General features: G+C 44.9%; 1 protein-coding gene across 1 annotated transcript in view; it reads left to right on the top strand.

Annotated features, from left to right (window-relative positions):
• Nucleotides 1-444: 444 nt before the first annotated feature.
• itpr3 (inositol 1,4,5-trisphosphate receptor, type 3) overlaps nucleotides 445-14,509 on the top strand; it is a gene marked incomplete at both ends in the record, with an annotated part of 214,717 nt that continues 200,652 nt past the window's right edge. Inside the window, one exon of the mRNA XM_084436422.1 lies at nucleotides 445-536. Coding sequence (XP_084292548.1) covers nucleotides 445-536 — 92 coding nt within the window. The remainder of the gene's footprint in view (nucleotides 537-14,509) is intronic.

Here is a 14,509-nt window from a genome sequence, read left to right as displayed (position 1 = left end):
TCTATAAACGGCAACCGACTCCGGGCTGGTGAGGGAGGGGGCATGTCGATAAGGACCTCAGGCTATCATAGCATTGTAGTCGCGTTCCGTCTGAGGAGTTGTTCATACTTCCTGGTTCCACTGCTGTCTTCAGGTAGCTCATGTCAACACGCGCACAGAGACGCACTTACTCTGTATCTTCCAAGTCATGGCTCCTTTTCCGCTTTCACGTTAATAGCGTAGACTTAAAGAAAATAACCACTGTTGTAAGGCATACTTTTCGTCCACAAGCTACCGCATCTTGAACAGTCCGAATGAGGTTTTTGGCTCCGTAGTGCACTTTCTCCCGTTCAGGAAGAGCGGCGCACGGCGCTCCAAGGACTATAGCGCTCAGTGCAGTGAAGTGGACGCTTTGGGATAAACTGTAAATTTCCAGTTGTTTTTGTACTCTTAGGGACGCCGAAAATGTCAGATTCCATGTCAAGCTTTTTGCATATCGGGGACATCGTTTCCTTGTATGCGGAGGGCACTGTCAATGGGTTCATCAGTACACTGGGGTAAGTCAGTTTAACCCGGCTTGCAGCCCACCTGTCTACTGGTAACATTTTTTTTTTCTTTTTTTTTCTTTTTTTAAATCTGGATGGTCTGACGGATTATGTCCCCTGAGAATGCATGCTTTGTGCCTATGCCTGTCTGTTTATTTATCTGCCTATAGCCTACACTGCATCACCAGTGAACGTAGTTGATCTATAGGTCATAAAGCAGCAGTAGCCGTCTCAGACAGACCCAACACAGCATGACTTTGGCAAAAACCTCATCAAACCTAGAACTCCTGCTTTCCCTAGCACCAATATAGGCCACGTGGACAACCCCGTTGAAGCTATAGGGTTAAGGATAGGATCATGATTGCGCTGGAGGTGGGTGGGAGGGGAGGGATCAAAACTACACTTTCAGGTTGTGTTGTTGACTGTCACACCCCCTTAACACGCACACACTTCACTTCTCTTTAAAGCACACACTCTTCTGTCTTTCTCTCTCTCACTCACACACATAGGCCACACACACACACACACACACACACAATCATACATACTGTACCAGCGTGGTGGTGCGTGTGGGAGGAAGCGGTGTCAGGGTGGTGTGTGTAGATTTCCAGTGGAGGAGTGATGCTGTCATTCTGCTCATACTGCTTCCTGTGGTCTAGCCTTCACTTGGCTGACTCACAGTGAGCTACTGTGTGTGTGTGTGTCTGTGTGCCTGTGTGCACGCGCGCATGTGCGTGTGTGTGCACGCGCGGGCGTGTGCATGTGTGTGTGCCTGGTCCAAAGTCCTTTAGGCTAGACTGGTGGGTGCGTATTGTGTGTGTGTGTGTGTGTGTGGGGGGGGGGGGGGGGGGGGGGGTCAGCTCTGTTGCAAGATGAGGTATTGTATTATTATTGTGTGCTGCTTTAGAGTAAGTGTAGGAATAGCTTTGGGGACTATGGGTAGGGCTACTATTGAGAGAGAGAGAGAGAGAGATGGTGTGTGTGCATGTGTAAGTGGGTATAACCGAGTGACAAAGTGTCCTTGTGAGTCCCAGCTAGTGGTAGTGAGTAGTTGGTTAAACTCACTCCTCAAAGAAGCGCTAACAGTCCCTCCAAGAGGGACGTCCCTATTGGCGCAACTGTTAGTGTGTTGGCCTTAGAAGCGGGAGAGCTTGCTAGAGTGTGTGTTTCAGTACCTGGGCAAGCCCTTCCCAGCAAGATCATTTTCCGGCTAATAGACAGTCCCTGACGTCTAGGCTATATTTGGGCTATATTTGGGCTGTCAGAGCAACACTCATAGACATCTAGCATAGCCCAAGTAGGCTAGCCTAGTCGTGAATAAGACGTTCAGTAGCTGTCTACCATAGCCCGATTAGGCTAGCCTAGCCGTTAATTAGACGTTCAGTAGCCGGTTAATTGATGGCTAGGCTAGCCTATAGTTTAGACGTCTAGGTGTTGCACCAACAGCCCAAATTTAGCCTAAGTGCTATCCTGCTCATTGGAAGCAATTTGAGGTTCAGTGTCTTGCCCAAGGACACTTCGACATAATGGACAGGAGGACGCGGGATTCGAACTGCCGACCCTACGATCATTGGACGACCCGCTCCACCACTGAGGCACAGCCACCCCAAATGTGAATGAGTCCCAGTGTTTCCCAAACGTTAATTCATCCATGGCGGCCCGTCATGGATGAATTTGTCCCGCCATAGCTGCAACATTTAGGTTATCAAAAGTTTTTACTTCTCTAAATAAATAACAAAGCTCATGGTACTCTGCTGGGCTACACCCCCTCCCCATCCCCTGCAAATCGCGTGGATTGAAATAGGTTGCGTGCCAATCACACTTGTTGGAAGTGTGAATTGCACACAGCTGCATTGATTCACGCTGGAATTCCACACGGAGTTGAGATACGGTTGTGTGAGGTAAGTTAACGTTAGCTACTTACAATATATACAATACAATCCATATTAAATATCCACTGTAGTTGTCTACTTGTCCAAACATAATTTGGGCTATGCTGCAACGTTCATTTTCCAGTCTATGTAACGCTAATTTTCCAGCTAGCAAGCTAGACTGTTAATTAGCTACCAGAAACGTTACCTAGCTAAAGTTAGGCTAGCACTAGCTAACGTTAGCTATATAGGTTTGCATGTAACGTTAATCAGGCCAATGTCATTGAAAAACGGGACTGTCTTAAGCTTAGCTAATATGTTTGTACTCTTGACTTTCAGGTCATGAGTACCAGACCAATATATACATTCTTCAAGAAGAAAGTGAGAGTAGAAGCAGATGAAGAAACTGCTGCGGAGCCTGAGGTAACGTTGGCTTGATAGCTAGGATAACGTAGCAATAGATGCCAAGTCAATAGCCAAACATTGCCTATGAATTGCCTATTAATAATTATTATACATACGCTTTTGTCAACAAATAAAGTGGATTAACTAACAGTGAAATGTTAGCAGCCAGCAGAGCCAGTGGCGGGAGAGGGACAGAGAGAGAGAGGGACTGACTGACTGAGATGGCAGGAGGGCAGGTAGAGGCAGCAGGGCAGGTAGCTCCATCATTCTCTCTCTCACACACGCACTCTCTCTCTCACACACACACACTCGCACTCTGTTAGTGTCAGAGGCTCATTAGATGGTAGGAAGGAGGGAGAGAGGGTGGGAGATATATTAGACCAGTAAGATGTCCAGGCCCTCTGCCCTGGTGTGTGGCAGCTGCTAGTATCAGAGGGGAAGCCTCGTTCAGACTGCACGATTACCATCTCTGAGGGATCTCTATTAGATGGTGGTCAGCTGTCTCTTTTTAGCAACTGCAGTCATTTCAGCTTCCACTGGCACATTTTCTCCCAGATTTTTCTTTTTCAGAACTGACGTTTTTAAGGGCTCATCTCCACAGTATGTTGCATTAAATAGCCTTTTGTACAGTAGATGGAAATGTGGTCTTTGGCACATTGAGTTGTTTGTCAGGTGTTACCTGTATTTTCATTAAAAAAGACTGGGCACGACACTGGATGTTATTTAATATTGATTTATGTATTAAAGTCCTGTCTCGTTTACCATGATTTGTGTATGACTACTTCTTTGTCATCCCCTTTCATAACCAAATGTGGTCCGATGATTAAATTGCTATGGCTCAAAGTGCGCCAAATTGATGCATTTAAATTAACAATGTTAAAAATTCTCCCGGGGGGGCATACCCCCGGACCCCCCTAAAGGGTGGGAGGTCCACCCCCCATAGCTGCCCAAAATCCTGTGGGAAACACTGAGACCATCCAAACACATTCAATATAAGGGACCGTTCGATATTTAGATGGGGGGGGGGGGGGGGGGGGTGCAGCTGGAAAAGGGGGGAAGGCATGGTGATTTTTTTTTTGTGCTGGGGAGGGCAAAGTATTTTATATTGAGATGGGGGGAGGACATATAAAGTTTTTGGCATCTGCCTCGCAAAATGCCTCGGGGGTCCTTCATTATGCTTCAGCTGGCACAGCTCGAAACGAGATGGGTCTCACCAGCCGCTGCGCTACTATTCCATTTTGACCCAGGCCCACCCAATTAGAAGACTTAGTTTTCATTCTAGCTGTTCATCCAACAGGCAGCGATTGGCCCTAAGCCAAGCCTGGCTTACCCATACAAATCCAAATAAAACTAGATTTTTGCGCCTTGTTTCAGTAAACGAAAATCGACTTTCAGACTGTTTTTGACTTAAATGCGTCTTGTATTCTGCCATATCGCTTCATTTTCATTTTTGTTTAGCAATTGGGAGTAAATCGGATAACGTATGTAGGAGTTATGAGGACTTCCTGTTCCACCAGTAGGTGGCGCTGTAGGTATGACACAATACTGACAATACCAATGTGTTCAGGACAGAACCTTCATGAAGCGTGAGAAATATCAGACAAATCAGATAATGTATGTAGGAGTTATGAGGACTTCCTGTTTTATGGCGAAATGTCCAAATTTGGCGGGGCGCCGCGGCAAGGGTGTTTGGTGAAAACAAGTAGTAAATCCCTTTCTGGTTGACAAATTTCTAATGTGATTTCTGGTTATTGTCGTTGTGTTTTTCGGAGTTGCAATCGTGGTTTCCAATTTGCGATTGTGTTTTCTCTCTTGCTGTATTCTGTCTTGCATTTGTGTTCCAGACTTGCAGTTGTGTTTTTTTTCTTTGCTGTTGTGTTTGAACTTTGCGGTTGTGTTTTTTGAACTTGACGTTGTGCTCCGTATTTGCGGTTGTGATTTGCACGTGTCGGCCACTGTAGAGATGACTTCTAAAATCAACAAAATACAACAGCCCAGCAAGCATCATATAGGCTACAAAAATATTGTAATGTCAATAAGGCAGACTGAGGCGTATCTTAAAACTCAGAAGGGTCTGGTTTAATGAATCGCCAAACGGCACGGATGTAGGTTACTATAACACTGACTCCCAAAATCAAACATACAGTAGCTCAGGAAGAGGGAGGAGGAACGCCCACCTGCGCCCGCTCCCCTCCCTCTACAACCACAACCCGCACACACCAACACACAAACAGCAACAACATTATAAACACGGGTCGCTACAATATGACAATATGATCTTTTCTGATTATTGGTCAAGTGCAGTAGGCATTCACGTAGTAGGCTATGACGTTCCATGCAGCTCTCTCCCTCTCTCTCTGACTGAAGTTCTATTTACAGCCACGAAAAGCAAGCCAGGCTGAACCAAGTGATATGTGTTTTATCTATCCTCTAACTTGTCTCCAACATGCCAAACCAGCTAAATATAAAGACAAGAAAAATAAACCAGATAAATTCTGTCTTACCTTTCCTCAGTAGAGTTGCTGCTTGTTTGTTGAACTTCCTGAGTAAACGATCCTTCCAGTCTTTTTCCCGAAATCGTTTTGTAAGATCCCTTTCAAACATGTTTTTTTTAACCGAGTTTTAATCACATCCCGTCTACAGTTTACTGAGAGATTCAAATCTAATAAATACATCTCTTGACAGATCAGATAACAAGCTTCAAATATTTAATGGGGGAAAACTTCAAAGAAAGTGATTAATTACTGCCATCTCGATGATACCTATCTCTCGGCCAATTATTTATTTATTTTTTCTATTTTTCTATAACGTTAGTTTTAGGTTACATTAAACTTACAGTAAACTGAGGGGGCTGAAATTAAAACTGAGGGGGCTAAGCCTGACCAAGCCCCCTCGTATGGCCGGGCCCGAACACATGAGGGGCTGACATGCCTGGGCTCTCCAAGGATCATGGCAGCAGTTATTGTAGCCAGATGAAGGTACCGTCATGCCAGGCGTGGGCAAGAACGCGTACATGGCAAATTGCAATCATGGGCGCAAATTGCACACAGTTGCCTGGACTTATCATTAGAGCAAAATCTTTTGTGGATATCGTACTAAACTGAAGCAGATTGTGTCGCAATTTCTGTGCAAAATATCGAGCTATTAGCGAGAGCAATCCATTCTTTGTGGATTTGGGCCACAGTATTTTGTTTGCCCCATTTCAATCTTTCTAAGAGCCAAGCATACCAGACAGCATGTGTCCAAGGACCCCCAGCTGACCCTCAGTAGACTTGGAGTGGTGTTCTCTGTTGTCTCCAGCCTTTGGCTGTACTAGGAATGGGAGATATTAATTGTTTGGTTCAATATAGTGTTCAAAATCCATTCACCATGGCCACTAGCTTGTGACTGAAAAGCACTAGGCCTACATTTTATTATGAATACATCCGTAACATTTTTTTATTATAAGAAGTAGGTCTGTGAATTTGGGACTTGTTATCAGGTATGAGTGGAACATCTGGCTCTTCTTACCTCTTAACCAATGACAGGCATTCTTATAAAGGAAAGGCCGGTAAGCGTGCAGGCTAGGGGAGGAGCTGGAGAGAGAGGCCTGGTGGAGCCAGTAGGAGGAAGGGGAGGAGCTGGAGAGAGAGGCCTGGTGGAGCCAGTAGGAGGAAGGGGAGGAGCTGGAGTGAGAGGCCTGGTGGAGCCAGTAGGAGGAAGGGGAGGAGCTGGAGAGAGGCCTGGTGGAGCCAGTAGGAGGAAGGGGAGGAGCTGGAGAGAGGCCTGGTGGAGCCAGTAGGAGGAAGGGGAGGAGCTGGAGAGAGAGGCCTGGTGGAGCCAGTAGGAGGAAGGGGAGGAGCTGGAGAGAGAGGCCTGGTGGAGCCAGTAGGAGGAAGGGGAGGAGCTGGAGAGAGGCCTGGTGGAGCCAGTAGGAGGAAGGGGAGGAGACGGGGGGAGGGTAAGTGGAGCCGCTGCTTCCAGCCAAATGGTCATGGGACGATGACATCATAGACTGTTGTACCGATCACCTGATAGAATTCATATCACATATCACTTCATTTTATTACAGTGTGACACCAAACACAATCAGTAAATGTAAACATTGTCCATCCATCCATCTTCATCCGCTTATCCGGGGTCGGGTCGGTAAACACTGTACACTGCAAATAACTATCTGACTGAGGTTGAGAGGCTGGGATCTGGTGGATGTAGCTCGCTGATGGCAGTCAGTGCTGGAGGCCCCTGACTTGCTGGAATTGTATATTTATCCACACGTATATTCTAGTTCCGGTGGAAGACTCTTGAGGTTAAGGGATAGAAGTGGTACAGTGTGGGGATTGAGTGGCAGTTTGTCCATGCTGACTTGGTGCAGCAGAGGAGTGCCCTCCCCTGGCTGGCTCTTGACGGAGGGCATGATGATGGCCAACTCCTCCAGGTTGGCCAGCTTCTTAGGGGTCAGAGGAGTGCTGATGGACAGGGGTCCTGGGAATCATGGAATTGTATAAAAAAAAAATTGTAACAGTTTTTTTCCAACAACTGTTTATTTTATTTATTTATTTTAGGATTTTATCCCATTTTCACCGAATTCAGTGTTCCAGTTACCTCCTACTAACTGTTGAGGATTGGTCACACAACCTGTCCGGTCAGCAATGCGAAGGGGAGTGCGCAACTGTAATTCCAACATCAGACCATCAGACTGCTGCTGTGGTGCGACGAACATTCAGGCCCTCGGGGAGCGGCGGCCCAATAGACCACTCCCTCCTGGCTCCGGCCATACTCGGATCTGGCCAATATACCACTCCCTCCTGGCTCCGGCCATACTCGGATCTGGCCCAATAGACCACTCCCTCCTGGCTCCGGCCATACTCGGATCTGGCCCAATAGACCACTCCCTCCTGGCTCCGGCCATACTCGGATCTGGCAAGACCGCTGGTCCCCAGTGGGCAGCTGCACCAAAACACGATGCATTAGGCCGCTATACCACCACCACCACCACGGACCCCTAGGCTATAACAGGGAACTTAAAGCGGCTCAATGTAGTTTTTTTTAACTTTAAAATAACAGCTTCAAAATCATTTTGATGGCACACTACCTTGTAATAGGCCGAATGGTGTTTTGTTCTCACCCCTTTTGTTCCCACCCCTCCCTCCAAATGCTTCTTCTTGAAATAATAATTTTGGTGTAGCAGGCCACTATTTTTGCTGCAAAATCGTTAATGCTTTACAGCATTACGTCACCACCAACTTCTGCTGACTATTGCTATAATAATAATAATAATAATAATAGCGCAAATTCTCAAATCACAGTACCATACACATCATGGTGGAGGCAAAAAGACCAAAGAGGAACATCACAGAAAAAGACAAGAAAAAGAAAAAGAGACCAAGCCAGTAGCCAAACTAGAGTTAATATTGGATTGGCTTTTACTTACTGGCGGGAGCTTTGCATAGGGAAAGGCAGGCAGCAAGACTGACGCAGATCTGGCCTCTTTGCTGTTGAACTATTGAATAGAATAGAATTGTTTGATGTTTGGCTATGTTAGCTGGGAATGTATGAGGATGCTATCTAGCTGGCTCTCTTTATAACGTTGGTAAGCCAAAGCTGGCTAGCTATCTCTTATGTTGTAAGAATTGCTTGATGTTTGGCTGTGTTAGCTGTGATGGTGAGGTGAGGTGAGGTGAGGATGCATGCTATAGTGACTACATCACGTGTTACAGTAGGCTGACATTTGCTAGCTAGTGTAACTTAGTTGAGTTAGCGATCTGACAAAGTGTTGACAGTTGCGAGATTTTGTGGAAATTAGTTAGTTTTGTTAGATAACTTATTATAGCACTAGTTTGCTGGCCACACGATAGGATTGTCAGGAGCCATGAAGTGCAGCATTGTATGACTATTGGCTAGCCACACAGATTGTCAGGAGCCATGAAGAGTGTTGCCAACTCTTCTGTAAGGGAAGTAGCTGTTGGCTCTCCCAAATGTAGCTATAAGTAGCTAAATGACTTAATCAACTAATAAGCATAATATGCAATTTTGAAAGGGGCAACATGAATAGAAAAAGCTGGCCAGGTCGTTTACAAACGAACTATTTACATATTACCAATATATTTTTTGTTGCCATATAACAATATTGTTACCTTTTTTTATTTTCTTTTTTACAGATATGCAGTGGCCTAATGAATGTAGACCTACAAAGTATTTACTATACATAATTGTTGCGGGGCTGCTATCTAGTCAGACTAGTGAGTGTTGAGGAGGAGATGGTAGGCCACACTTGGCTCTTGTGAGCTCGGTCATAACGTGAATCACCGAACGGGATATGTTAGGCTAGATGCTTTTACAAAGCTTTGTTAACACAATCATTCCCCAGATTACCAGAAAAACTCGCTAGATTTGTCGCTAGTCTCTTTTGATTAATTAAGTTGCCAAGGGGGTCTGGAAAGTCGCCAGATATAGCGAGTCGCCAAGTTGGCAACACTGGCCATGAAGTGCAGCATTGTATGACTAGTTGGCTAGCTACACAATAGGATTGTCAGGAGCCATAAAGTGGAGCATTGTATGACTAATTGGCTAGCCACACAATAGGATTGTCACAAGCCATAAAGTGGAGCATTGTATGATTTGTAGCTAACGCATTTGGAGATTGGTGCACGCGCGTGTGTGTGTACTGTTGCAAGTTGGGCCAACAAGGCTGTCAGCAGACCTATCACATACATCATATCTGTGAATAGCTGTATATATACTAACTAGGCCCTTTTATTCCAGCTTTCAACTCTTCTCTGTTGTCTCATGTGGGTGTTTGGGGACCAGCTTTACCTTGTAAACAAATGCAGGTGTGCAGCTGTACTGAACGTACATAGTAGCCTATTGACCGTTTTACGACAGTTGTGCAAAAATGAACCTGTAGGGGGCGCCATATCGCAAAAATACCACATCATCCGTTGGTCCGCTTTAAATGTAGCCAAGTTGGGGGGAAAAAAAACATAAAATGTAATTCTTGATCTTACAGCATGATCTTGGTTAAAACAACCTCATTAAATGCAAATTCAGTTGAATTTCAACTCTGCACTGTGCATTTCTCACATCTATCACACTATCCCATGTGCAGTGCATTCTTCCATCACATGCACAGCTAATTCCTAGTATCCTGCACACTAGGAGGGCTGTAGAATCCATTAAAGTTCTACTCACAAATAGATTTTAAAAAAGAAGAAAAAATAACTCATTTTTAAAATTTGTATTAGAAATGTTTACCTACAATTTTTATATGTATGCCTGTATTGTGCCAAGGTAAATACAGTTGGTATAAATAACCCCGAAATTCCAAGTTCATCCATCCATCCATCTTCATCCGCTTATCCGGGGTCGGGTCGCGGAGGCAGCAGCTCCAGCAGGGGGCCCGATACATCCCTTTCCCTAGCAGCATCAACCAGCTCTGCCTGGGGAATCTTTTAGCCGCTCACAGGCCAGTGCGGAGATGTAGTCCGCCACCTAGTCCTGGGTCTACCGTGCCGGACACGCCTGGAACACCTTCCTAGGCAGGCGCCCAGTAGGCATCCTCACTAGATGCCCGAACCACCTCAACTGGCTCCTTTCGACGCAAAGGAGCAGCGGCTCTACTCCGAGTCTCTCCCGGATGACTGAACTTCTCACCCGATCTCTCAGAGAGACCCCAGCCACCCTCCGAGAAAACTCATTCCGGCCGCCTGTATCCATGATCTCGTTCTTTCGGTCATGACCCATCCTTCATGACCATAGGTGAGGGTGGGGACGAAGATAGACCGGTAGATCGTGGGCTTTTCCTTTTGGCTCAGCTCTCTATTCGTCACAACAGTGCGGTAAAAAATTCCAAGTTTATTTCTGTTAATTCCCGTTAATTCTCATGGAAAGTTTCCAGCTTTGAATATTCCTAGAATTGTGCAACCCTGCACGTAGCTGATAATGTTGGCCCTCTGACTCAGTCCTGTGCTGGCAGAAGAAGAGGGAAAAAGGGGAGGTACAACGCAGGGTACAATGCATGTGTGAGCAGTTTACTTTAGTTAATTCCCATTAATTCCCATGGAAATAGTTAGGGTTGATTCAGAGTTCAAGCTCCTCCACCACCACGCCCAGCAGGGCCCTACACGGCCCCACACACTCCTCCCCCACGCCCAGTAGGGCCCTACACGGCCCCACACACTCCTCCACCACCACGCCCAGCAGGGCCCTACACGGCCCCACACACTCCTCCCCCACGCCCAGTAGGGCCCTACACGGCCCCACACACTCCTCCACCACCACGCCCAGCAGGGCCCTACATGGCCCCACACACTCCTCCACCACGCCCAGTAAGGCCCTGCACGGCCCCACACCCCCACACCTGCACGGTCCCACACACTCCTCCCCCACGCCCAGTAGGGCCCTAGAAAAATAGAGAGTGCTTATCAATAGTGTATTGAGAGAGAAGTTATTGGAAATCGTGAATATTATTTTCCCCATTAAAGGACAATGCTCGTTTTTTGACAACCTGGACCTTATTTACGACATATTATAAGACGTTTGACTCACCGAGATCACTTTGGTGTAGTTCGGAGGCATGTAGAAGAAATTTAAAATCCAGCGCGAGCCAGTATATCCATGTAATGGCGGTGGTCGGGGCACCGAGAATGCAGTTTCTAAAAATCTATTTTCTGCCGCGAAACGGTTGTTTTCATCAATCTGTCTTTATGAATCACTAGTTGTGCTTACATGGAGCGTAGGCCTGTTGTGGTTTTTCACATGCCTCTGTAATATGATCTTTAGAAACGTATGAAATAGAACTTCCTCACTTGTTCCAGCACGCATGCGCACAGCGTGCTGGAGCAACGATTGCGCGTTGTGCGCATGCGTGCTGGAGCAAGTGGGGAAGCTATTTCGTTTTGAAAGACATTTCGAAAGATCATATTACAGAGGCATGTGAAAAAAGGTTGTCAAAAACGAGCATTGTCCTTTAATATCTTGAAGAGTTCTAATACCTTAATCCTGCCAAGCTTGCTACTATTAAGTGAACGATTTCCCCCACATAAAAGTTGACTATAGTTCCATATTGGTGATGAGCTTGTTGTAGAAGTTTTGATCTTAAGTCAAAAATAAAGTATTTGCCCAGGTTCGCACAAAAAGGTTCAGTCAGATTTATTAAGAAAACTATACGATTGCAAAAGGACCTCAAGATAAAACACAGAGTGGTTCATCAGAAAAGAAGTGAGTCTAAGCTCGTCTAGTACCGCCTTATATGTGCTCAAACAAGGATATGATGCTAGCTGACATTTGGTTGGCTGACTCATCTATATACGTCATAGTAAGGTGACGGATATCAAACAGTGGTCGAGTGATGCAAAGAAAAGCGCGGTACACTTTGAATATAGACAAAGGAACAAAAGGCCTGAGCCAGGACGGGAAGGTTGAGGTGTGAGGCCTTCCTGTCCTGGTGAGGATACAACAACAGGGGTCTGTCTTAAAAGAGAAGTGAGGAAGACAGAGGTTCAGGAGGTGTTTGGAATTACAAAAGAGAGAGAGGAACAAAGGTTTAAGGTGTTTACAATAGCAAAAGGCAGGGGACTGGATCAATAGGTTTTAAAGAACAGAAAGCTATCTGAATAGTCTTGAGACTAGTTGTAAAATTCTATGACAAGCTGCACCATATATCTTTAAACTTCAGGTATCTCTCTATATCACCCGAAGCATACAAGTCAAAATTGGACCATACCGTAAACCACATTTCTTTGTAGTCATACCCATAAGAAAAAGGTCCTTCAATCTTATTGGTGCTATTAACTCTTGTTCCAAAATTGTCCAGGCCGAAATTGTATCTTCCTCCATCCAAACACAAGACTTCTCAACTCAAATGCCCAATGATATAGTTTAAAATTTGGACAGGCCCATCCCCCATCTGACTTTTTGAATTGAAGAGCTGAACACTTCATATTGGGTCTTTTACCATTCTACACACAGCACCGCAATAAGGAGTCCAGTTTTTGCCAGTATCCTGTTGGAGGTACAAGATGGATCATAGAACTAATAAAATTAATGCGGGGTAGAATATTAATTTTGATGACCGAAATACGGGCTGGGACTGATGCTGGTAGGTGTCTCCATCTATTAACATTTCCCTCTATGTTTTCATTACTGACATTTAATTTGTCGTAGCTATAGATGAAACAGAAGTATATCCAAATAAAGAACCTCCTTTGTAAATCTAATCTGGGGTGGGAGGGACACCTTACTTTAATATGTATTAATCAGCATCAGTACTGATTTAGACCTTGTATTGAAAGATATACTAGGTAGTCCATAGACTTAAAAACAACTGGGAGAGTATTTTGAACATCTGCCATATAAACTACTGTAGTGTGTCATCCGCATAGAGTGATATTGAGTGTGATGTTGCACCAGTTGTAATAGAGGAAATCTGGGGACAGTTTTTAATTAATTGGGCAAGTGGCTCAATGGATATATTAAAGATTAGAGAGACAGAGGGTTGCCTTGCCGTGTTTTATGTCAAATAACTCTGAGAGGCCTCCTCCCACACCTACCCGGGCAGTAGGATTAGCATACAGTGTTTGAATCACATTGATGAAGTTATCACCAAACTTGAACTCTTTCAGAACCCTCCAAAGATGAGGCCATTCAAGATGATCAAACACCTTTTCAGTGTCCCAAAAAAGTAGTCCACAGGCAGGTTGGATTGTATGTTTTGCACCCAGTATGTGTAGGAATCGGCGGATATTATCAGAGGCGAGGCGTCCCTCCGTAAAGCCAATTTGATCTGGAATGATTATTTTTCCAACGATTGTCTCAAGTCTACTGGTTAAAACTTTGGAAAATATCTTGAGGTCTGCATTCATCAATGAGATTGGGCGGTGGTTAGCACATTCCAAGGGGTCCTTAACAGGCTTAGGTATAATGGCAATCAGGGCTTGTAAATGAAAATCTTACTTGGTTTAGTTTAGATTGTCAAAGAACACGCTGAGTGGTCGATCAAGCTGGTTTTAAACAAAGGCAATAGTTTTATTCTGTATACGATTCTGCAGAGTCGGACTCTAGACAGGAAGTGATATCCAGGCAAGAGTGAGTTCACATGAGGACAGGTCGATAGCTTATACAGTGAAAAAGGAAGTGACATAGTTTCAGGATGAAGGACAGGGAAGTGATGTCACACAGGGAGGAATTTGTAGTTCTAACAGACTGATCTATGAGAACGAACTACAAAGTTTAGAACAACAGTCAAGGGGGAAAACAGAACACTTTGTTGAGACTTGAAATTCATTCACAGGCTATGTTTAGGTCCCTATGGAATCTGCCTGTCTCTATACAGTAGTATAGTTTAGTGTTTCTAACCATATTGGTCCAAGAATATCCCAAAGTGCTAGGTAGAGTTCCACAGATATACCATTTATACCTGGCCCTTGTTTGTAGCTTTGATTGCTTTAAGCAGCTCACCCAGTGTAATAGGAGAACCTAGCCTTTCGGTGTCTTCCTGTGACAATGTAGGGAGGTTCAATCCACTGAAAAACTCAGCAAGGTCATCACCAGGGGGAGCTGAGCCATTTGTATATAATTCTTCAAAGTAATTCTTGAAGGTCTCGTTTATTTCCTCTGTCAATGATACGACTCCATGTTTAGCACTATGAGGGGTGGAAGTAACAAAAATGTATTAATAAATATGTTGTCGATTAAAATGCAATTGAATTAAATGTGTGATCGATTAAAATG

This window comes from Borostomias antarcticus (assembly GCF_949987555.1).
Source record: "Borostomias antarcticus genome assembly, chromosome: 3".
Taxonomy (NCBI): Eukaryota; Metazoa; Chordata; class Actinopteri; order Stomiiformes; family Stomiidae; genus Borostomias; species Borostomias antarcticus.
The sequence above is the reverse complement of the archived record's forward strand: the minus strand, read 5'-3'. Positions and strand labels throughout refer to the sequence as shown.